General features: G+C 54.3%; 1 protein-coding gene across 1 annotated transcript; it reads left to right on the plus strand.

Moving 5' to 3' along the window:
- OC90 (otoconin 90) lies at nt 1–22,933 on the plus strand. Its single transcript, XM_075550532.1, has 14 exons — nt 1–52; nt 3,162–3,227; nt 5,194–5,250; nt 6,516–6,690; nt 7,762–7,874; nt 12,191–12,319; nt 12,460–12,501; nt 14,058–14,108; nt 14,459–14,506; nt 16,562–16,615; nt 18,972–19,091; nt 20,101–20,272; nt 21,029–21,135; nt 22,635–22,933. The coding sequence occupies exons 1-14, from the start codon at nt 1–3 to the stop codon at nt 22,931–22,933; spliced, it is 1,485 nt and encodes a 494-aa protein (XP_075406647.1).
- The last annotated feature ends 1,179 nt before the right edge of the window (nt 22,934–24,112 follow it).

Below are 24,112 nucleotides of genomic sequence, written 5' to 3' on the forward strand. Positions count from 1 at the left end.
ATGACTGCGCTTCTCCTGCTTGGTGTGCTGACCCTCTCCGTCCCCTCCACCTGTAAGTAAGCTGGCGCCGGGACTGACCATCTGCAATGAACGCTGGGGCATCCGACCAAACGTCATCCGAGCTGCTTCGATATTCTTCCCCACCCCCTGCCTAACCATGAGGGAAATGGAAACACCAGTGATAAACTGTAGGTTTAATTAAGTTGAGACTGGGGCGTGCCCTGCATAATACATGAACGTATGGGATGGGAGACGAGGTCTGGGTAAAGAGCAAGGTAACCAGGGAGGAACCACGTCAGGTGACATCGCGCCTCCTGTCCCTTGGGTCAGGGACTGAGTGCAACCCTGGCTCTGCTGGTCTCCGGGGAGCCTGTTGGTTCTCTTGACATCAGCAGCATCCCTTCCCCTTTTGAGTGTGGACAAGGTGCATTATTTCCACCCCTGCCTGCTACGGCCGACTCACACACACCTGAGTAAGGACCTAGACAGCTCAAGGTAAAGCCCTTGGCATATTGGCTAGGAGTCTGAGACCAACATTCTCCTTTCAATACTGTTCAAGGACCCAGGCATTTTCTCCCTTCCCTTGAAGGAGCCCTGGTGGTATGATGGTTACACATTGGATTACAATCCTCAAGATCAGCAGTTCCAAACCACCAGGTGCTCCATGGGGGAAAGAGGGCCCTTTCTCCTCCTGTAAAGAGTCACAGTCTCAGACCCTCGCAGAGACAGCTCTACCCTGTTCCAGTGGGTCTCTGTGAGTTGGCATCGACCCGATGGCAGTGAGAGTTGAGTGAGTCTTCCCTGGTTCAAATCAGCAAAGGTCTCGGCAAACACACTCACCCTCTCCTCCCTCGTGCCCCTGCATGGGGTCAGGTAAGACCCAGTACAGCCACACTCTTTAGTTGAGTGCTTATCTTGACCAGGACCCAAGCAATGCAGCAGGTTTCACCATCCTGAGAACTATAGCCTCGCTTTGTCACCTGAGAGTGAAAGGCTTCCCTTCATGGCCAAATCCCCTCCCAAGGTCATCGCAGACATTCCGTCATCCAGGTAGAGCCGATCGACTTGTGGCTGAGCCCCAATCGATTATGGACTTCCCAGAACATGTTTCTTGCTTAGGCATCGCCACCATGCTGTTACTGGTGCTGCTGGGCTTGGATATAAGCACTCAAGCTTTTCCAAGACCTCAGCTCAACTTTCAACTATCATTCATTGTATTGTGCCTCATTCTGAGTGCAGACATGTCAGCTCTTCTACCCAAACCTACTGCCGTCAGGGGGATTCCAACTCACAGGTAGCCTATTAAAATAAAAATAAAAACTCACTGCCATTTAGTGGATAATGGCTCATAGCCACCCTCTAGAACTGCCTCTGTGAGTTTCTGAGATGCAGCTGTCTATGGGGAGAGAAAGTCCTGTCTTTCTCCCTCAGAGCTGCTGGGGGTTTCAAACTGCCACCGTTTCAGATCCCACCCCTACTCGTAACCACTGTACCACCCGGCTCCTCAGGGACCCTATAAGACAGTGTAAAACTACTCCTTTGGGTTTCCAAGACTTAAATCTTTATGGGCTGTGTCAGTCTGGGTTGACTAGAGAAACAAATCCAGGGAGACGTATAGGAAATAGCTTTATAAATGAGAGCAATTAAATATTGAGAAAACATCCCAGCCCAGTCCAGATCAAGTCTTTAAGTCCCATATTAGCCTATATGTCCTATACCAATCTATAAAGTCCTCTTCAGACTCACGAAACACATGCAATGACGCTGAATGCAGGAAGATCACAGGCCAGTGGGTGGGAGGTCTTGTGGATCCAGAGGCGTTGTAAGCATCTTAGCGCTGGCAGGGGTCTCCATGTGGCTTCTCCAGCTCCCAGAGCTGCATCAGGGTAGGTCCATGTGGCTTCTCCTCAGGGATGTCTCACAGGGAGTGAGCCTTGTCAGTAGAATCTCCAAAGGAGTGAACAGAGAGCGAGAGAGAGAAACTCCCACCTCTAGCCTCCAAGGAGGAAGACAGGAGTTCCCAGAATCCTCAGGAAAAGTCCATGCCCACACAAAGGCCTCATTGGCTGTATCCTGTTAGACAGGCCAGACTCCACCCCTTCACTCATAATCCTCTCAAATTCACAACAGATTATATAACTACAACATGGGGAAACAGACAGCCTCAGCTTTCTCCCAAACAGTGACTGGTGGGTTCAAACCAGTGACCTTGTCGTTAGAGGCAAAATGCGTCACCTACTCCACAACCAGGGTTCCTTAACAGTGGAATGTGATTTTGTTTGTTTATGTTATGCTTTCTTCTCTATTATTTTAATGAGCGCTGACATACCATACCTATTTTCCTAATTTTTTATAACTCATTTTACTTATCTTTCTGACCATTCCTGTTCACCTTTATATTGTGTCTTTTAAAAAATGTTTTCGCTATAAAATTGGACCCATTCACATTTTTATTGTCTTGCTTGTTTACTTTTTCTTTTTAATTAGACAAAATGGTAATGATATCCTCCATTATGATAACCTATAGCCACTGCTTTGGGTGTACCCCTGAGGGTTAGGTATCTGGCAGCCACTGTGACGTGTTCTAGACCACTGTGATATGTCCTAGACCACTATGACTGTCCTAGACCACTGTAACATGGCCTAGACCTCTGTGATATATGCCCTAGACCACTGTGACACATCCTAGACCACTGACATGTCCTAGACTACTGTGTTGTGTCCTAGACCACTGTGACATGGCCTAGATCACTGTGTTGTGTCCTAGACCACTGACATGGCCTAGACCTCTGTCTGTCCTAGATGACTGTGATGCATCCTAGACCTCTGTGACTGTCCTAGACCACTGTGATGCGTCCTAGACAACTGTCCAGCCTAAGGAATGATTAAGAAGGCTCTTAGAGAGGCCTGGAGCCACAGGTGCCCAGCAGAGGAGACCCGTGTCTCTGGAGACCCAGGTCTACCTTCCTATCCCCACTCCAATGGCTGATTCATTCATTGACTGGGAGCAGCCACGAGGGACATCAACTTCCTGTAAACACGATGACTGATTTGAGACCCAGGATCCAGGTCCTTGGCCAATACACTCCCTGGCTCTGTGTGTGGGAAGTGGCATTCCTAACACTAACCCTGTTCTTCTTCTGTCTCTTCCTCCCCTCCAGGGGCCCATGCTCTGGACACCCCGAACCTGCCCCAGGATCTGCCTCCTGGCCTCCCAGCACGCATCAGTAAGGCCTCTTGGAACTTCTCTTAGGCAACCTAAGTGGGCAGAGCATGGGCTAGGATATTGGCAAGAGAATGACTCACGCAGAATATAGCCAAGAGCCACTTGAGCACAGAGATTCAAGTGGGATTCAAAAGTGTTGCCCACAAGGGAGCCCACAGTGTCTGACATTCCACTATCGGTACTCAAGCAAGAGGCAAGGATAGGCCAAAGGCAGACACCAGAAGAAGGAAGGGAGCAGGCTGACCACGAGGGTGACGATGCGAATACATTTTAGCGTGAGGCCGAGCGCCGAGCTCCCTACTAGGCCAGACGAAAAGGGATAGCAATGCACTGAATGCTTATTGTTTGGAAGGAAGGCCTAGGTCAGTTCCTTAAGGTTGTTGCTGGTGTTGGGCTTTAAAGATTGCTCCAATGGGCCTTCCATGGGTATCATTAATGACCACCGGGGGAGGGGGGCTGAGGGAAGGGGGACCAGCTGTCCATATCAGCCTGGAATCAAGGGGCGATGGAAGCCCATTGCAGAGAGGTGAGCTGAGTCGACCAGACGATGTGTCCCTGAGAGTACGCAACACAAGCCATCAGGCTGCAGCCGGACTCCAAGAACCAGCAGCTTCTCTCCAAATGGCGTGGCCCTATCGGAAGGTCACTCCCAGACAGGGGGCTTCCTCCGCTGGGCGGGCGTGGAGATTCACAGGCCACACTTGGGACTCAGAAGGACACCGATGTTGATGCTGTCCCATGGAGTCAGTTCCACAACTCTGAGTGACCTCTGCAGACCGCAGGCAAGACACTGTTCTGTCCTGCACCCTCCTCACCATGGACTCTGCGTGTGAGTCCACCGTTGGCAGCCATCGGCTCAGGCCATCTCCTTGAGGGCCTTCCTCTGTTTCCATGGCCTCTGCTTCGCCAAGCAGGATGTCCTTCTCCAGGGACTTGTCTCTCCAGACAACATGTCCAAGTGCAAGACAGGAGATGAAGTCTTGACACTCGTGTTTCTAAGGAACAGTCTGGGAACGCTTCTTCTGGCAGCCCAGCGCCTAGCCGGTCTTCCTTGCCAACACCGGCAAAAGCAAACAAAAAACCCAAGTTCATTGCCAGAGAGTCAAGCAAACTGATAGTGATCCCACAGGTCAGAGTTCTGAGACTGATTTTGACAGGAGCAGAAAGCCCCATCTTTCTCCCAAGGAGCGGCTGGTGGTCTCCAACGGCTGACCCTGGGATGGTAGCCCAACACATCACCACTGCGACCCCAGGCTCCTTACACACACCTCGATGAGGGCGCTGCAGTGTCATGGCTTGGGTCAGGCACACCTGGGACCTCGAAGTGATACCGCTGCTCTTTGACACATTCCAGAGGTAGAAGGATGAAGGTCGGGAGGCCACGTGTCCACAGGCATCCTTGACCGAGAACCTTCATTCTCCATCGGAGTCAGTTTCTGGAGGAAGGCATTCATGGGCATACTTTCAGGATTCTCTGAGAGCTCTGTGGCCGGTTGTCAGAGACATCATCTTCAGGGAGTCAGACAATGGTGACGTCCCGCCTCAAAGTCCTTGCAGAATTCCTCTCCGCCTAGAGACATCTGACCAACTCTGGGTCCTTCTCCTCAATGAGCAATGTTGCCTAGCGACCATTTATACCCCAGCCCCCAATCAGGTTTCCCGTTAGAAAGTTGACCTGAGGCCAGACTTGACCTTGGTTCCAGAAGGAAGGAGAGTTTTGCTTGTAGTTTACCCCAAAGTGGGCTGAGATCTGAGCAAGGTCAGCAGTTCTGAAGGAGAGAAAGACGGGGCTTTCTACTCCTGCAGAGAGTGACAGTGTGGGAAACCCACAGGGCAGTTCTACCCTGTCCTACAGGGTCGCTGTGAGTCGACATCGGCTCGATGGCAGTGAGTTTGCCCAAAGGGTGGGCAGGGTGAGCAGGAAAGGAGGCACCCTTGCTGACTAGTTTCTTCTTTCTTCTTCATAGACATCACATTCTTCAACGGAGGGTTTACAAATGTGGACAGCGTCGCCCAAATTTTTGGTAAGTGCAGTCTGAAATGTCACTTACTTCCCAAGCCCCTGGCACAGAGTAGGTGCTCAGGCTTCAGGACCGTCTGACCCTCTTCTCTGCCTGCACGTGCTGAGAGTCCTCTGAGCTATACCTTCGGGATATGCATCCAGCCAATGGATGGTGACTTTAGTAACACACACAGTTATGTCACCAAAGTGACCGTAGAACGAAGGCCCCGGAGTGATTGCAGTGACCCACCGTGGCCTCGAACCCACAGGGTTCCCATCTCTCATCACTGCCTCCCCGAGGGTGTCCAACTTCCAACTTTGGGCTTGGGGCCGCATGGCTCCAAGGTACCTGCGGTCCTGACAGCCCATCCTCACCCGTCGTCAAGAAAGAAGTTCAAGGAAAAGGGGTCTACTTGCTTGCCAGAAAAAGAAATATTTTCCCAAAGCCCCTAAGAGACTTCCCCTCCATTTTGTTAGCCAGCTCTGGCGCCTCTTCTCAACCCCAGAACCACCAGTGGCATGGAAGCAGGGAGCCCCCATGACAAGCTCCTGGGGAGGAGGTCCTGCTTCCCTGCGTACCTTGAGTGTGTATTAGTCAGGGGAGAAGCTGAGATGGATGAGAGGAAGTCCCCAACAGAGACCACGGCTTGGGAACCTGCTTCCTTCAGCTGTCCACAGGGGTCCCGAGATCAGAGTGGGTGCTTAGTTGTTCATCTTGACTGCTGCTGTAGCAGACATGCCATCTGTTGGTGGCTTTCACAAACGGGAGTCACAAACTCACAGGTCAGCAGGCTAGAAGTCCCAGTCAGGCACTGGCTCAAGGAGAAGCCTTCCTCCATTGGCTGTAGAGGAAGGAACTTGTCTGCTTCCAGCACCTGTGGACCCGGTGTCCCATGGAGATCTCCACATGTCCTGGCATCCATCTCCTCCAGGGTCTAGGAGGTTCTCAGCAGAGAACCCTGAGCCCAAGGAGGCTCTCTGCTCTCAGCATTTCCTTCTTGAGGTAGAATGTCCTTCGCATCTCTGCTTGATTGTCTACTCTCCTGTGTCCCTCAAAACCTTGTTGAAGAAAACTTACAACATGTAGAGTCATTACGTCAGATCACAAAGATGGCCTAGCCAAATGGACACATTTCATGGGGAGTGACTCAATTCTAGCCACAGCAGAAGTTCATGGCATATGACTTGTTAAGCCTGATGAGCTGCAGGGAGTCCCAGGCTGGCCTCCCTCCTGCATGCTGGTTCCCAGGCCCACCAGCCACTGCTCTCTGCCCCTCCCTCCTGCAGACTGCCTGGGCCCCCACTTCACCTGGCTGCAGGCCGTCTTCACCAACTTTCCTGCACTTCTCCAGTTTGTGAACGGGATGAAGTGTGTGGCTGGACTCTGTCCTCGGGACTTGGAAGATTATGGCTGTGCCTGCAGGTTTGAGATGGAAGGGCCACCTGTGGATGAGACTGACAGGTGAGTGGACAGCAATAGGTGAGCCAGGGTTGAGGGTGAGCTCACAGGAGGCCTGGTTAATGTCTGAGGCACAGAGTGGACATGTACCCACCCTGAGCTGGGGACTCGGAGATGCCCCCATCTGCCATGTACTGCCCAGGTAATCTGCCATCTGCTCACCTTTGGAGAGTCAAGGTCAATGTCTTATTGAGATGTAAAGTCCCACCTTAGCTTTCTCCTCATTTAGATCCCATGTGTCCCAAGCACCAGATGCTGCTTAAAAGGCAGAATCCCAAGCCCTCTCTCAGCCCCTTGGCTCAGGACACTTTCAGGAGAACCAGAAAGTGTGAATGTTAAACAGGACCCTTGGGTGACTCGTGAGCATCAAGACCTCTAAGGATGACTATTCAAAGCCACCCTGCAGGAAATGGTCCCTACGTTGTCCCGGGAATGACGAATGCAGGACAGCTTTCCCACGATGGCTTGTCCTTGGTTTTCAACAAGGGAGCACCACATACCAACAATGGACAGACATTGTTCCTCCATCAGCAGAGCCCCAGCACTGCCTGGAAGAGCCCGGGCGGTGTAGTGGGTAGTGTACTAGGTTGCTAACCGCAAGATCAATAGTTCGATCTTGCCACTCCTTAGGAGAAAGACAAAGCTTTCTACTCCCATAAAGAGTTACAATCACAGGGTCCATTCAACCCTGTCCTACAGGGTCATTAGGAGTCAGAATTGACTCTATGGCATTAATTTTTTTTTTACATCCTTGCTTCAAGAAGCCCTGGTGGTGCTGTAGGTTATGTGTTGGGTTGCTGACTGCCAGGCTGGTGGTTCAAACCCACCAATTACTCTGAGGGAGAAAGATGAGGCTTTCTGCCCCTGTACAGATCTCTAGTCTCAGAAACCCACAGGTGTAGTTCTACTGTGTCCACAGGGTCTCTCTAAGTCTGGGTCGACTCAATGGCGGCGCCGTTGTTGGTTCTGTGTGCAGGCACATGGGCCCACATGCATGTGCACAGCATGTTTGAAGGACCCACTTCCTAACCCTGATGGGGGTCCTAACCACCACCCTCCTCTGCCCCGCCTCAGCTGCTGCTTCCAGCACCGCAAGTGCTACGAGGACGCTGCCGAGATGGACTGCCTCCAGGACTCGTCCAAGCTTTCCACCGGCGTCGACTGTGTCAGCAGGAGCATTTCCTGCGGTGAGTCTCTCCTGGGAGCCCAGGGTCTGCGCTGAGAAACGTCAGCCCAGGGGCGGAAGTCCTGGACCAGGCTGAAAGCGTCCCCACTGCCAATCACCACTTCCAGTGGCGATAGCATCCTTGCTGATGCTTAGGACTGCCTTTGCAGGAAGGAGTATGTGGGAATGCTCACTGGGCAGATGCATGGTCCATGCAGGCCAGTGCTCGGTGGGACTGCTAGTGGGCCCGGTCAGTAGAGGATCTGAATTGCAAGTTGGTATTCGTGGCCATCCTGAGGACATGGGAAGGACAGATGTGTGCTCCTGAAGCATTGTGTGTCATTGGGGGAGATGACTTAACTGCTCTAAACCTTCAAGCAAACGGGGCGGGGAAAGCCTGCGGCAGACTCACTATGAGCCTGGTCCCCCAGCAGTGTGGCATATTCTGTGACCCAGAGCAGGCAGTGGAGGGCGCTGTGGGGGGATAGGAGCTGTCGTGGTGGTTGTTATTCATCAGCTGGGGTTGAAATCTCACTACCCGAATAACTGGGTGGTTCTGGGGGATTAGGCAGAGGGCTACTGGGGAGAGAGGTGGGCTGTTGAGGACTCAGCCGACAGCTGACCTTCCCTGAGCACTGGCTGGGTGCCAGGGCCTTGGTTCTCACCGTCGCTCCCTGGGACGCCTGGGCCTTTGAAGGACAGCAATGGATTTCCCAGCAGGGTCTTGGCCACGTCCATTCCGTGTCTCTCGGTAGCCCCAGGGACCCCCAGAGTCTGAGCATTCTGTGCTGTGTAGATTGTGCTCTCTCCCTGTTGTCTGCCCTCCGGCGTGTCTCTGTCTCTATTCTGCTCCTTTATGCCACAGAGGGATGGGCTTCAGGACCCTGGTGCCTCCGTGGGTTACATGTTGGCTGCTAACCACAAGGTCAGTGGTTCAAACCCACCAGCTGCTCTGAGGAAGAAAGATGAAGTTTTCTGCTCCTGTAACGGCCCTGGAAGCTCACAAGGGTACCCTGTCCTAAAGGGTCACAGAGTCAGACTTGCTTGATGGCTGTGAGGATTTTTGTATTTTTTGGGTGGTGTGGCTTAAGGGGCGCTGGTGTCCTGGTGGGTTAGGCACTGGGCTACTAACCACAGGGTCAGCAGTTCAAACCCATCAGATCTGATCAAGGCTTTCTGCTCCCCTAAACCCATGGGGGCAGTTCAACTCTGCCTTATGGAGTCAGTGTGAGTCAGAATCAGACTGCAGTGAGTTTGGTGTCTATTGCTGTTCGTGGGATGGTATAATCAGTCCCTGGAGGAGAAGGACATCATGCTTGATAAAGTAGAAAACCAAACTCACTGCCATCAAGTCAGTCCCGACTCACAGCAACCATACATGCTAAAGTAGAGGGGCAGTGAAAAAGAGGAGGGCCCTCTAGGAGATGGATGGACGCAAAGGCTACAACGATGTGCTCAAACATAAGAGCAATTATGAGGATGGTGCTGGACCGGGCACTTTCCACTCGTGTACGTGGGGTCACTATGAGTCAGAACAGACTGGAGGGCACCTAGCAACACGACCTCATCAGTATACGAAACCCAGCCCAACCCAACCCACTGCCATTGGGTCTATGCCAACTCACAGCAGCTCTCTGGGACAGAGAACTGCCCTGTGAGTTTCCAAGACTGCAGCTCTTTACAGGAGTAGAAAGCCTCGTCTTTCTCCCAAGAGGCAGCTGATGGTTTTGAACTGCTGACCTTGCAGTTAGCAACCCAACACGTAATCACTAGACCACCAAGGCTCCTTAACAAAATAAAACCTCATTCCCAAAGTAGGTACAGAAGTGTGGTTCTTAACGTGTGTGTGTGTTTTGCAGGGCACAATTTAGTTCATTACACAGCTCTATTCAATAGGGGTCACAATGCACATTTTGAGACAAGGAGAGGACAGGTCACAGAAATTAAATTACTTAGCTGTTAAGCGGCAAGGTCAGGGTTTGAACCCCTCTATTCAGGTTTACTTGAGTCTCATTGACCATGCCAAGGCATTTAACTGTGTGGACTATTATAAAGACCGTGGACAACCTTGAGAATAGGAATCCCAGAACACTTCATTGTGCTCATTCGAAACTTGTACGTAGATTCAGAGACAGTTGTACCAGCAGCCCAAGGGAAGACTGCGTGGCTTCAAATCAGGAAAGGCGTGGATCAGGGCAGTATCCTCTCACTGTAAGAATTCAACCTGCATGCTGGGCAAATCATCAGGACATCTGGATTACAGGAAGAAGAGTGTGGCGTCAGGATGGGAGGACGGCTTTTTAACAACCTTCGATATACAGATGACAGAACCTTGCTTGCTCAAAGGGAGGAGACGTTGAATGGCTTGCTGACTGAGATCCAGGATTGTAGCCTTCAGCATGGTTTGCAACTCAGTGTAAGGACGAGCAGAATCCTCACAAGTGGCCCAGTAGGGAACCTCATGATGAACAGATCAAAGGTTGGCGTTGTCAAGGATTTGTCTTGCGTGGATCCACACTCACGTGGAAGCACCAGTCAAGAGATCAAAGACGTGTTGCATTAGGTAAATGTGCTTCACAAGACCTCCTTAGAGAAGTCAGGAGCCAAGGATGTTATTTTGAGGGCTGAGGCACACCTGCCCCAAGCCATGGAATTCTCCATTTCTTCACATGCATGTGAAAACTGAACAAGGAAGACAGTAGAAGAATCAGTTGCGGTGCTGGAGAATATGGAGTCCCCGGGACTGCCGAAAGGACGCACAAATCTGACTTGGAAGAAGACAGCCAGTATGCTCCCTAGAGGCAAGGATGGCAAGACGCCACCTTACAGCCTTTGGACACGTTGTCAGGAGAGGCCAGTCCCTGGCGAAGGACATCATGCTGGCTAAAGTGGAAGAGCAGTGAAAAAGAGCAAGGCCCTCAAGGAGATGGAGGGACACAGTGGCTGCATCGACGGGCTCCGGCACAGGAAGCACTGTGAGGATGCCGCAGGACCAAGCCGTGTTCAGTCTGCTGTGCATAGATAGGGTCGCTCTGGGTTGGAGCAGGGTCAAGGCACCTAACAACATCATATTCAGGTGTGGCGCCCTGGTGGGTTATGCGTTGGCCTCCTAATGACACGGTCAGCAGTTCAAAACCACCAGTCACTCCTCCATAGACAGGAATTTCTATCCGCATAAAGAGTTGCAGTGTCAGAAACTCAAAGGGGCAGTTGGACCATGGACTCAAAGGCCGTGAGCTTGATGCTCGGGTAGCACAGACTGGTTGGGGCAGGGGCCACCAGAAAAGCAGCGAGGAGAGGAATAGGCGGAAGCCACTGGGTGCAGGAAACAGGTTCATCTATTCAACAGATGCTTGCTGAGCACCGGTGCCCAGTGCCTGAGGACCTCATCCGTCTGAGGGCTCCTGCCCTGGCATTTCCTCATCACTGGGCAGGGGTGTCGTGTGCTAGATCACACAGCAGCTATGGGGGGAAACTGAGGAAAGGGGCTGGGTCGGAGATTCTATTGAGATTAGAATATCAAGGGAAACCTCCTGAGAAGTTACTGTCGGGCAAAGATGTGACCAGGTGGGAGGCACTGTACATAGGTACCTGGGGGAAGAGCCAGGCCAACTGGTCCTGAAGCTCGTGGATGGCTGGTGTGCCTGAGCAATTGGGGGTCCAGGGTGCTGGAAGGGAGCGATGAAGGTGATGAAGGGCAATGAGGCAGGGCGTGTTCTAGGTTGCATTAAACCAGAGGCTCCATTGTTGCATTGGGAGGTCACTGGAGCTTTGGGAACAGCAGCGCTGGGCAGGGCTGGGTGTGTGTTTCGAGAAGATGGCGCTGATGCTCACTGAGACTAGACTGGGCAGCAAGAGAGAAGGCAGCAGGGCCACTGATCTAAGACGGGCCGAGATGATGGTAGAGTGGCCAACGCTGGTGGAAATGAGCACTGACGCTAAATGTTCTGAAAGTAGCACCAGAGGATGGATGGATGGATGGGTGGGTGGGTGGATGGATGGATGGATGGTTGGGTGGATGGATGGGTGGATGATGGATGGATGGATGGATGGGTGGATGATGGATGGATGGGTGGGTGGATGGATGGATGGGTGGGTGGATGGATGGATGGATGGATGGATGGGTGGGTGGGTAGATGGATGGATGGATGGATGGATCCCTGTGAGAGTGTTAGAGAAAGGACGTGGGTAGGTGGGTCCCCCAAAGGCCCACGCAAGGGAAAAGGTGGCGTCGACGTGCAGGAGATGAGGAAGATGGGCATGGAGTTCAGTGTGGAGTCTGCGTTACCCCTTGGGCAGAGTACTCTGCCAACCAGCTGTGCCCCTTTCACTGCCCAGAGTCCCCCGACCCTTGTGAGAACCTCCTGTGCACCTGTGACAAAGCCGCCATCGAGTGCTTGGCTCATTCCAGCGTAAATTCCTCCCTGAACCACCTGGACACCGCCTCCTGTCTGACTGTCACTCCAGGTAGGAAGCACGGGCATGCAGCCCGTGGTGGGTGGGGAGCAGGGCCAGGAGCTGGGGCAGGGGCTAAGCATGACTGGGGTCAGAAGCCCAGCCCGGCCCACCCCACTGACAGATGCTGCTCATGGGTTTATATATTCCAGAAACAAGCAGTGCAAAAGAGCCAGCGACCCTCTCTCCCAGAGGTAAGTAAGGCCTTCTGTGGGAGCTGGCACTTACTCAGCCACTAGAGGCTGGACTGGTGGTGGAGGAAGTGGGCACACCCCTCCACTCAGCCTGCTGCACTGGGTATGGGAGCTGGCAGAGAGGACCCATTCCCCCTGCCAGATGTGATCGCTTCTGATAACCCCACTCCAGCACCCATCCTCTCACAGGCTCCGCACAAACCCTGGCCCTGTGCTCCAGGGAAGAGAAGCTGTAAAGTCCAGCTCCCCCCACTCTGCCCTCCCAGGAGGTCCTCCCAAGAGTAGGCCTGCTGCCTTCCCTCCTGCACCCCTAGAGCCCACAGAGAAGGGGCATCTTGGGTCCGATGGTGGGAGGAAGCTCTGGGACGGGGCGGTGGGTTCCATGTGTCTGTGTGGACAGGGTGGGACTCCAACACTGCTCACTGGTCCAACAAGGGACTGCGCCGAGGCTCAGCCAGGCGTCCCGCGAGAACCAGGGTGGCCAAAGTTCCCCAAAGGCTCAATGGGTCTCCTGGGGCAGGGCTCCCTCTCCCAGAACGTGTGCTGGAGCGTGTGCCAGGGGAGGCTGAGGTAGTGAGTGTGTGTGTGTGTGTGTGTATGTGCTCATGTATGGATGTTGTGCATATGTGTATGTCCAAATGTGCATGTATACAGTGTTCATGTATACACCTGTGTGAGCATGCTCCTAGGTGTGTGGGCAGTTGTGGGTGTGTATCTATGCATGGTGGGGTATGTATGTGTGTATGTGTGCATGAGCATTGTCGAGCATGTACACGTGAGATGTATTTTGTGCACTTGTGTGTGAATTGTATGTCTGCACATTTGTGAGATGTTCACATAGGCAGGTTGTGCAGCATGTACATGCATGCATCTCTGTGTGCAGTGCCTTGTATGCACATGCATGAGTGTGTTTGAGTATGTCTGTACACATGTGTGAAACATGTGCGTGTGTTTTTTAGCAAGTGTAAGTGTGTAGTGCATTGCTCTATGTGTGTGCATGCATGGACATGATGACTGTGTGCCTGAGTTTGACCTGTGGATGTCCAAGTGTGTGAATATGTGTGCCTGGACACATGTGTGGGGGGTGTCCATAGGCATGCATTTGTGTGATGTGGGACATGTATGTGTGTGTGCCTATGCATGGTGTCTGCACATGTGTGTGAGTGGGTGCACATGTTGGGGGTATATGCGCATGCCCACATGTACCTGAGTCCAGTGTTCTGTCCTCCTGAGCCCTCCCCCTGCCCCAAGTGACAGGTCTTCTCCCAGGGCCCCTGCTCTTGTGGCTGTAGATGGGGGTTAGCAGCCCTCTCAGGGTCTTGGGCTCTGTCCCAGGTGTCAACCTTCTCTGTCAGCATGTGAGACACCTGAGACACTGGCACTGGCCCCCTCACCCCCACCCCAGCGGGGGCACTGCTGAGATCCCAGGGGGCAGGAGGCCAGCAGTTTCCAGGGCTCTTCCTCCACTGTCCATGCCCCGCCCGTCTCCTGGGAGCACCTCCATGGGCTGTGACACCCATGGCCTCGCTCACTGCTGCGGGGCGCTCTCTTTACAGTGGTCCCTGAGGAGTCCCCGGACCCCAGCCTGACAGCGCTCTCAGGAGAAGGTGAGCACCAGGGGCTGCAGAGTCACCTGCACTCGCTGGACTCCATATCCCCACTCCCACGGGCCACATAGAAAAGCCCCGTGGTCGCTTGGGCTGTCACCTTGCCAGAAGCAGACTGCCACATCGTTCTTCTGGGTCCGAGCTGCCGGCCTGTGGGCTAGCAGCGCCATGCTGTCTCCAGGGCCCCTTCTTTTCCAACAAGTGGGACTGTGTTGCGCCCCAACCTGCCCCTGTTGTCATTGCTCTGCTCTCTTGCTTGAGTCTGGAGATGCCCACGTCTGGTGCTGCCCGCTGCCCGGTGGGGTCCCCCACTGGCACCATTATTGACACTGGCCGCTTTCTTTCCCCAGTGGCGGCGGAGCCCAGAGCCCACCGAGTGACCACACTCGCCAGGACAAGTAAGTAGAGGGGCTTCTGGGGCAGGGCGGCCTCCAGTCATGCAGGCACTTAGGACAAATGCCACCTAAATCGTAGTGCTCAGTTTCTGGTGACTTTTGGTTCGAGCCTAGAAGAAATACTACGAGAGCCCCTTTACAGGGGACGCAGGATCAGAGGCTTGGGGGACTGAGGAGACCCGGGCCAAACCTTGGGAGAAAGACAGCGTTGCTTCTCGTGGGAAGGCTGGCAGGCTTGGAAACCCACAGGGTTGCTGAGGGGCGGCATTGACTCGATGGCAGTGCGTGTGAGTCGGGAGCCAAACTGCAGAGCAGTCTGGGGTGGGTCTCTGGCCCCACCCTCGAGGCTGCCATTCTGAAGAGCAATGTGCAGACAGCAATCTGTAACAACACCCAGGGCAGGATTCCAGAAGGTTTAACCTAACTGTGCACTGGGATGATTAAGAACCATATATCCTTAATCAATACGGATCAATAAAGAACCAAACCAGTGGCTGTTGAGTTGAGAGAGAGATCTCTTCTCTAGAATTATTTTGGTCAGGATTCCATCAGGTGTAGCCTAATCATGCACTAGGATTAGGGTGATTAATAACATAAAATATTGATCAGTCAGTATCAATAAAGAACCAGATCCGTGACTGCTGAGGGGACTCCGTCTCACGGCGCCCCCTGTGTGTCCCAGTAGAACTGCGCTCCACTGGGTTTTCAGTGGCTGGTTTTTCAGAAGTAGACCGCCAGGTCTTTCTTCCGAGTGCCTCTGGGTGGACTCAAACCTCAGACCTTTTGGTGAGCATCTGAGTGTGTGGCCCATCTGTACCCCACCCCCAGGGGCTCCATCTCTGGTCCATAAAAGCTCACTATCCTGGAAGCCATTCCAACCCACAGGGACCTCACAGTAGAGCCAGCCCATAGGGTTTCTCAGACTGTAGCTGTCAGAGACGCAGGCTGGGAGGCTCAAACCGTTGATCTTGCCGATAGTAGCGCCATGTTTAACCCACGGTGTCAGCAGGGCTCCTTTCTGCTACATTAAAAAAAAAGCAAACCCAACTCGCAGTCACTGAATCCATTCTGCCACATCACGGCCTGGTAGGCAGAGCAGGGTGGACCCTTCGGGTTTGGGAGCTTGTGCGTGGTTACAGGAGCACACAGCTGCATCCTTCTTCCACAGTTGTTGGTGGGTTCGAACCGCGGGCCTTGTGATTAGCAGCTCCTTTCTGGCCCCTGGTAGCAGCTTCCTAATGGTTGAACAATATCTGTAGCAAGGCTCACTCCCTGCACAGAGAAACAGAGGGGCAGTGTGTTCGCAGAAACAGAGCAGCGCAGCTTGGGTCATGTCCCATCCGCACGGCCCCCTGCCCCGATCCCCCCGCGGCCCCCTGTTGTCTGTCTCAGGGGTCTCAAGCCAGTTCATCCCAGTGAGTGAAAGTAGGGCAGGAGCTGAATCAAGTCTGCTCTGCGTCAGTGGCGACAGGACTGCCCTTCACCCTCACTCCCACCCTGGAACGTCCGCTACCAACGTGTCTGGCCAGACACTGAGTTGATAGATCTCTTATAAAAGTGAACTGTTGTGTTCAATACCTAATATTTTCAAAGAAAGTGCTCTTTGGGTCTCATGAAAAGGCTGCAGAAGCTGGTTTACTTGTAACTCTGTTCTCCAACAAGGGCATCTTTAGCTGCTGACAACTTGACCCTCGGTGAAAGGAGGTGGTGTCAGGCAGAGGCCAGTCCTGGTTTCCACCCCCATCGGAGGACTTAAGAGGCTGTCCTGCAGAATGGGGTGTTTTCAGTTCTGGGGCTAGCTGGGGGGAGCAGAAGCTGAGCTTCCTGAAGCATGCTGGTGAGCTGGCACCCCTGGCCCAGCTTGGCCTGCTGCCGCTGCACTTGCTGGCCAGCTTGGGTCTGGGGTTTCCTTGGGCACAGCATGGCTCCCTGCCAGCACCAGCTGTCCTGGGAACCTCACCTGGGAGGTGGGGCCTGGGCCACCCAAGGCAGCTGCCTGGAAAAAATCAGGTAGCCAGTGCTGACCCACTGCTCACTGTTTCTCTTCTTTCTGGGCAGACCCTGGCCTGGACCAGGACGTCACGGAAGCGGCCAGGACCACAGCCCCTGTGGGTGAGTGTCCAGTGGCTGTTGTGCCCTCTCCATACCGTTTCTCATCCGCTTATGAGAGGCCTTGCAGTGTGGCCGTGGTCAATGGGGAGGTTGGGGGTTCAAATCCACCTGGAGGCAGCTCGCAAGAAAGGCCTGGCAATCTGCTTCCAGAAAATCCGTCCTGAGGCCCCTGGAAAGACCAGTCCTCCTCTGACCCACACGAGGTCACCATGAGTCGGAATACACTCTGGGAGAACGAGTTAAGAGGAGAAAGGGAGAGAGATTGAGTGTGTTCCAAAGTAGTGTTGGGGGAAATATGCCACATTCAGACATGGTAAAAATAGCTGGAGCTAATAAGTTTCTTTTAACCAAAAAAGGAAAAAAGAGAGAGCGAAAGATCGATGAAATGTAAAGGTAGACCCTCTTGAGAAAGAACGAAAGCACATGGACACAGAGATCCATTTAGAAAAATCCAGAGAGTTGCACTGAGCAGACTGTTCTAATCGCCACTAACCACAAACGCTTCCGAGTGGTCCTTCCTTCCCCTCAGGGTGCTTCTGTGAACATACATGCCCAGGACTTGGGGTCACCGATGGCCAGCAGCTGCAGTCTGCATGGTGTCCCTGCACCAGCGTAGCTTTCAGTGGGGCTGGAGGATTCCTCATTGGGAGCCACATAATTCATTTAGCCAATGAATTCTAACATTTTGTTATTATGAATAATAGATAGGGAATCTCTTTATGCCCATCTACGTCTGATGAATCTTTCACGATAAATGTCTAGAAGTTCAATTATTGGTATCATCCTTTTAAGGCTCTTGGTATGTGGTAAATTGCCCCAGAGAGAAATGGAACCGACTCAGCCCCCCATAAACTCATCTCTATAGCTGCTAGTGGTGTAGTGGTTACGCTTTGGGCTGCAATCGGCAAGGTCAGCAGTTCAAAACCACCAGCCGCTCCATGGGAGGGTGACAAGGCTTTCAACTCTCAGCAAGAGTTAGACTCAGAAACTAGTTCTACCCTGTCCTGCAAGGTCAACATGAGTCAGCATCGACACAGGGGCAGGGACTTTGGTTTCGTTAATCATCTAGAACTTTCTTCCATGGGGCAAGGGCTTCCAGCAGGAGCCTCAGACTCAGCGGAAAGCAGACAGTAGGTTCTGGAACCTTCATTTCTATAGACTCCTTCACCTGCAGTTTCGAATGCTGTTTTTTTATTTTCTGAGCGAGCCTTCCTGTGCTCAGCAGGCAGCTAGAAAGACCATTCCACACCCCCCAAAGTAGTGTCATCAATGGCATTTTGCAAAATGGCCATTGTGATTTAGAGAGCTATGTGATTGCCCCAGGGGGGATAATCTGTAGCACCCATGGTGTGTCTATGCTCCCTCAGGGGCTCAGAGGGCCATTCACTCCAAAACTAGGCTCCTTCTCCTCAGCTGCCCTGACCTGGGAGCAAGGCAGGCAGGAAAGAACCTACAAACCACACAGTGAATTCTTACTCACAGTGACCCTACAGGGCAGGATAGAGCTGCCCCCTCCAGGTCCCGGAGACTGTAACTATGGTAGCAGAAAGCCTTGATTTCTAACAGAGAGCACCAGGTGGTTTTGAACTGCTTACCTTGTAGTTCGCTGCCCAACACATAACCCACTAGGGCACCAGGACTCCTAAGAGATAGCTTCTCATTGTGAGGCCTGAGAGCTCACAATCAGAAGTTTAACCCAGGCCCCTGGGGCTGCAGCAGGGCGTTGTCTCATGGGAACCAGAGCAATGATCGAGAGGCAGCGGTACAAAGAAACCCAGCTGTTTGGGGCAAGGCAGTGGTGGGGAAAGTGGGGGTTAGGGGATAGGGATAGGCTTAAAGTCAGGGGTCAGGAAGACCCCGCATTCTGGCTGGGGCAGGAGCCTGCAGGTGCTTTCTGGACTAGCCAGGCCTGTCTGGGACCCACTGCCTGCAGGTAGGCAGGGTGGAAGATCAGAGGGGAGAGTCCCTGATGGGGCTGGCAAGGGAGGCAGGTGGGGAGAAGACTTGGTCCCTCACCCGAGGGTGATGACAGATGGAGGAGAGGGCGTGCCGTTATCACTGGCCCGGTCTCTCTGCCATTCCTTTCCGCTGAGCACATGCTCGGAGCACCCGGCACCTTTGGCCTTCACCAGGCAGGTTCATGATAGGAAACACATCGCAATGGTTGTGATGGCTCAGGTCCACGTAGTGTCACCCGCATGGCCTAAGACAGGCACCTGGTCCAGGTCCTCACTGAAAATGCCCTCGTAGGACTCAGGCCGGGGCCGCGAGCGCTGCTGTTGACCCTGCTCCGCCGCTCCCACGGGTGCAGGGGGAGCCCGACCCGGACCGCCTGCGGACACTGCCTTGTTTGCAGGCTCTGCGGAGGTGGTTGCCACCGGGGAAGATGTCACCATGGCTCCTGCTGGTGTCAAATCTCTGGGGCTGGAGCTGCCATCGTCCCTCAAAAGTGGTCCTGAGGACACTCGGGCACAAGGTGGGCAGAGCAGTCAGCTGCTCTTGATTAAAGTCTTCTGGGCGGCTGTCTTGAGTGGGGTGTGGCCATCAGCTGCCCCACCCCTTTCCTGGGAGAGCACGTGACTCCCCTGTAGCCAATGGAGGGTGGTGAGGCTGAGCCTGGGAAGGACAGGTGTCTGACTTGATCCTGGCCTAGAACTAGCACTTTGCTTTTTTGGGGGGTGGATATGACACATTGGGGTGCTCCGGATCCTCCTGCCATCTCTCCCCCTTGGTACTGAGACAAGAGCCTCACCCCTGAGGCAGCCCCCTGGTTTGGAGACAGGTGGGGGCTTTGTCATCACCTGGGTCAGCATTGTACCCACTCGGCACCCAGCAGCCAAGGAAGCAGGGTTGCATACAGTGGCCAAGCCAGCACCCCCACAGTCCTTTGTGACGTGTTTGCACTAAAGACTGCAGGTGAACTCACCTCTGTAGTGGGCAGAGGAGGAAACGCAAGCAGAGAAGAATTAAGACCATGAACTATAGGGCGGGGTAGAATTGCCCCCTCTGAGTTTCTGAGACTGTAACTCTTTATGGGAGTAGAAAGCCCTTTCTTCCATGGAGGGGCTGGTGGTTTTGAACCACAGGCTTTGTGGTTAGCAGCCCAATGTGAAACCACTAGGCCACCAGGGGCAAGATCTACTCTAGGGTCAGCGGTCCCTGGGTGCTGACCCGATGGAATTGAGCCAGGAGGCCAAACTCGGGGTAACCCTTGGGAGAGTCAGGACTCCCCCAAGTTCCACCTGCCAGCACCCCCGGGCAGGAAGACACTCAGTCTGTGACCCACGGCCCCAGCCTTGGGAGGCTTAGCATGGCGTCTGGGCAGAGGGGCCACAGCCTGGTGAGAAAGGACTTGTCACACAGTTTTTGATTCCCAGAGTGCCAGGTGTGGGCTTCCTCGCTCAGCCCTGTCATCTGGAGCTCCACCCCTTCCCAGGACGCCATGCCCATGTCACCTGCCCCTGAGAGTCCTTGTTTCTCCTCAGCCTGCGACAGGCTCACCTTCCTGCACCTGGGAAGCGGCCACCACATGCAGGAGATGCCCGAGCTGGGACAGATGCTCTTTTGCCTGACGTCCCGGTGCCCGGAGGAGTTTGAATCTTACGGTTGCTACTGTGGGCAAGAGGGCAGAGGCGAACCCAGGGATGCCCTGGACAGGTAGGTGGGAAGGGGCAGGGGGTTCCCAGGCTGCCTCCTCTGCCTCTGAGAGCTTATTGGGAGGGGAGGGGGCCATGATCTCATCCATGTTACCAAACTACAATACCAGACTCATTGCCATCTACTGGATCCCAACACCCAGCGACCCTGTAGGACAGGCTAGGGCTGCCCTGTGAGTTTCCGAGAAGGCAACTGCTTACAAGGGCAGGAAGCTGGTCTTTCTCCTGAGGAGTGGCTGGCGGGTTTCCAACAGCCGACCTTGCAGTTGGCAGCTCAACGTGTCACCACGCCACCAGCAGGGCTCCCCCAGAGAGTGCTGAAGATGAGACACGTCAGCCCAAACGGACCTCACCGCCGGGAGGCGCCCGCTCACGTCGGGAAATTGCGGGGTGCCTTCGGACAAAAACATCCAACACTCACGGGTTGATGTGATGGAAGGGGCAGGACCGCCCCCAGACGGGGAAGGAGTGGGAGGTCTCCTTAGAGGTGGTCGGAGGACCATTCAGTTGGGAAACTGTTGTCATGACTATGCAAAGTCAACCGGTCCTGCCCTGTGGGGTCGATGCCCAGTTGGATGGGTGTCGTTCTGCAGTGCACAACCTGTACCACCATACACAGTGGCCCTCACCATGCCTAAGTCGGTGCTGTGGGTGCCGGGTCTCTCCCCACTGTGGGAGGGCAAGTGGGAGATGCAGGCCTCCAGGGGCCTCCCAGGGAGCTGGGGGCACTGGGCAGTCAAGGGTCCTTCGGTCTTAGGTGCTGTTTGTCTCACCACTGCTGCCTGGAGCAGGCGAAGAAGCTGGGCTGTCTGCTCGGGAGGCCTCCTCGAGCACACGTGGCCTGCGTGGATGGGGCAGCCAAGTGTAAGTGCCGGGGGCTAAGCCAGGGGCTGGCCATCTCAGTCCGGTCAGCGCTGGGAGGGGAGCCCGTGTTAGGTAGACCTTCCCCCACACTCCTCTCTCCCCTGAGGTATCATCTGCGTCCGAACTGGGCGGCACATGCGATTGTAGCGTGTCCCCCTCAAGGGAGCCCCGTTGGTGCATCCAGTGAGTCTGGGTGGAGGAGGGAGGGGCTGCGTGGTGGGTGGTGGGAAGAACCCAGCTGAGGAGCCCTCCGGGTGGGATGGGTAGGAAACCACGCAGTAACATCAGGAAGGGTCTCCCTTCTTTCTGAAAGACCCCTGGGATGCGGGCACCCGCCTGTGACTGTCTGACGTCTCCAGTCATGGGCACAGCGCCCGATTCTACCTCTGCACCTTTTAAGTGTTCAGGAAGTAGAGCTGCCAGATTTCCCAAATACAAATACACGGTGACTGGAATTTCAGTTTCTGAAGAACAAATAGAATTGTATGACTCCTATCACATTTAGGATACAGTTTACCCCAAACCATTCACCGCTGTCCGGAATTAAAATGTCTCCGAACCCGCCGGCACGGAGTGGATCCCGACTGACTGACGGTGGCCCTACAGGACGGAGAAGCACCCCGCAGGGGTCCCCAGGCTGTCGATCTTAGAGGATGCCGACGGCCTCCTCTCTCTCGGACAGGCTGTGTGGTGGAACCTGACTTTGCCGTTAGCGGCCAGCACCTAACTGGCTGCTTCACTGGGGCCCCTTCCGTTTTAAACAGGGGTCCCAGAGCGTAACCCACTGGTTCTCAACCTTCCTCATGCCTCGACCCTTAAACACAGCTCCTCAGGTGGTGGTGACCTCCCCAACCATAACATTATTTTCGTTGCTACTTCCTCACGGTCATTTTGCTACTGCTATGAATCGGGCGATCCCTGTGAAAGGGCCGTTCAACCCCAAACGGGTCACAGCTCACAGGTTGAGAACCGCTGGCTTAACCTTGAGCTAGGGCTGTACCCATACTCCAGTCAGCACCGAGGAGACAATGCTGACGGGGGTACTGCTGGTGCAGGCAGACAGGTGGGAATACTTCCGTGAGAGGAACAGGACCCCTGGGGTCCAGGCCTCCTGGCTGGGGGAGCATTTGCCAAGGGCCAAGTCGAGGGCTTCGCCACACAGACTCTGCATCAAGGCTCTCCACCCGGCTAGGGCAAGGTGCAGGCCCAGCGATGGCTACAGTACAGCACTCCTGGGGACAGGAAGCACCCCGATGCCAGGCTGCAAGGGGAGCCACACACACGATGACTTGACTGGGGCCCATGAAAGGCTTTCTGTGGAGGGATACCAATCCAAGGCTTGAGAGACAAGTCAGAGCTAATGGAAAGTTGAGACTGGTCCCAGAGGACGCATCAGTGTCTATGGGCTGCCCAGAGGTTTCAAGACGGCAGGGGGCGTGGGACTGGGTGGGGGGACCACCAGGCTTCCATCCTAGCCCGTGTCATGCTCTGGTCCTCAGGTGGGGGTCAGCGCCTCTGTGAGAAGCTCCGGTGCGCCTGTGACCAGACAGCAGCTGAGTGCATGGCCTCTGCCTTCTTTAACCAGAGCCTCAAGTCCCCAGGCCAACAGGAGTGCCAGGGCCACCAGGTGAGCTGTGAGGACTCACCTGGAGGGCCCTCAGCATCTTCCATAGGCTCCAGCTCCGAGGAGAACAGCTCTGAGGATACGCCCCTCACGAAGCGGCCAAGAAGAGCCAGATCTGTGTGGAAGTCACTGGACCCCTTGGGGACCAGGCCACGCCACGGGAGTGCCCAGTAGTCTCTTCTCTCCCATCTCCTCTGCAGGCAGATCCGCCACCCCCCCCAACCTCCCCCCCCGCCACAAACCTCCACACACCCTCCCCCGTTAGACTCCCTCGGGAGGGAACAGAGGAACTCACTGGAATGTGTGTGGAGCAGGCAGATGTGGGTACCTCTCCCTTCCCTGTAGTGCGTCATGGAAACTTAATAAATACTCCAGTCGATTCTGCATGCATGTCTGTCTGTTTTAAGAGGTGTTTCATTGTACGCACTGAAACCAAGAATACACCCTGAGGTGAGATGACACAGAAATGGTGGGAAAAAAACTCTCAACTTCATCACCGGAAACAGTTTTCCTTCTACACAAAAAAGGTGGAGTATGCCTAATTCATGCTTTGAGGTCACTAAGGAAGGGCCCCGGTGGCGTAGTGGTTACTTGTTGGGATGCTAACTGCCAGGTCAGTAGTTCTAAACCACCAGCTGCTCCTTGAAAGACGAGGCTTTCTACTCCCATAAAGCATAAGTCTCAGAAACCCACGGGGGCAGCTCTATGCTGTCCTGCGGGGTTGCTAAGAGCCGGAATTGATTCAGTAGTAGGGAGTTTTAATGCCCTCGCGGAGGGCCACCAACTATCCAGTGACAAAAGCCTCCTTCCAAGGACTAAGATGACGGCTCGTCTAGCACGCTCCCGAAGGACAGACCTGTCCCCTCACTTGGATTTAAGCACAGGGCCACCTGCCACGGCCACCCCTGCTAAGAGCCACTCACCAGCAGGTCCTGGGGATAGGACTTGATGTTCACAGAAACGGGCTCAGAATGGTGTGGTGTGGGAGGCGGCCGAGCTGACTTGGACACAGTGACCCGTGTGGCAGGGAGCGCCCATGGGGCGTGGATCATGACGTGTTTCTCCCAGAGTTTAAAAGGCTCTGTGCGTCTGAAGCACCCACCCTGGAGTTGACAGCCAGTGCGTCACAACAGCACCACCAGGCCCCCTTGCGGAGAGGTTGGGTATTCTAAGTGCCATCGAGTGGGCTCCAGCTCACAGCGACCCAGTGGGCACAGAACCCACCCGTCAGCCCGGCTCGCCAAGGCCTTCCTTTTCCAGCACCCCTTGTTTCACCAAGCACGATGGCCTTTCCCCAGGGTCTGCTCTCCCCTGACATGTCTCGAGTCTTGCCGTCCTCACCCCTAAGTAGCA

Source organism: Tenrec ecaudatus, chromosome 5, assembly GCF_050624435.1.
Source record: "Tenrec ecaudatus isolate mTenEca1 chromosome 5, mTenEca1.hap1, whole genome shotgun sequence".
Classification (NCBI taxonomy): Eukaryota; Metazoa; Chordata; class Mammalia; order Afrosoricida; family Tenrecidae; genus Tenrec; species Tenrec ecaudatus.

Excerpts from the sequence above, each read along its gene's own strand:
- OC90 (XM_075550532.1), top strand. The coding sequence starts at position 1 with ATGACTGCGCTTCTCCTGCTTGGTGTGCTGACCCTCTCCGTCCCCTCC. Across the intron at positions 3,228-5,193 it reads TGGCCTCCCAGCACGCATCA|ACATCACATTCTTCAACGGA; the intron begins GTAAGGCCTCTT and ends TCTTCTTCATAG. Across the intron at positions 12,320-12,459 it reads CTGTCTGACTGTCACTCCAG|AAACAAGCAGTGCAAAAGAG; the intron begins GTAGGAAGCACG and ends TATATATTCCAG.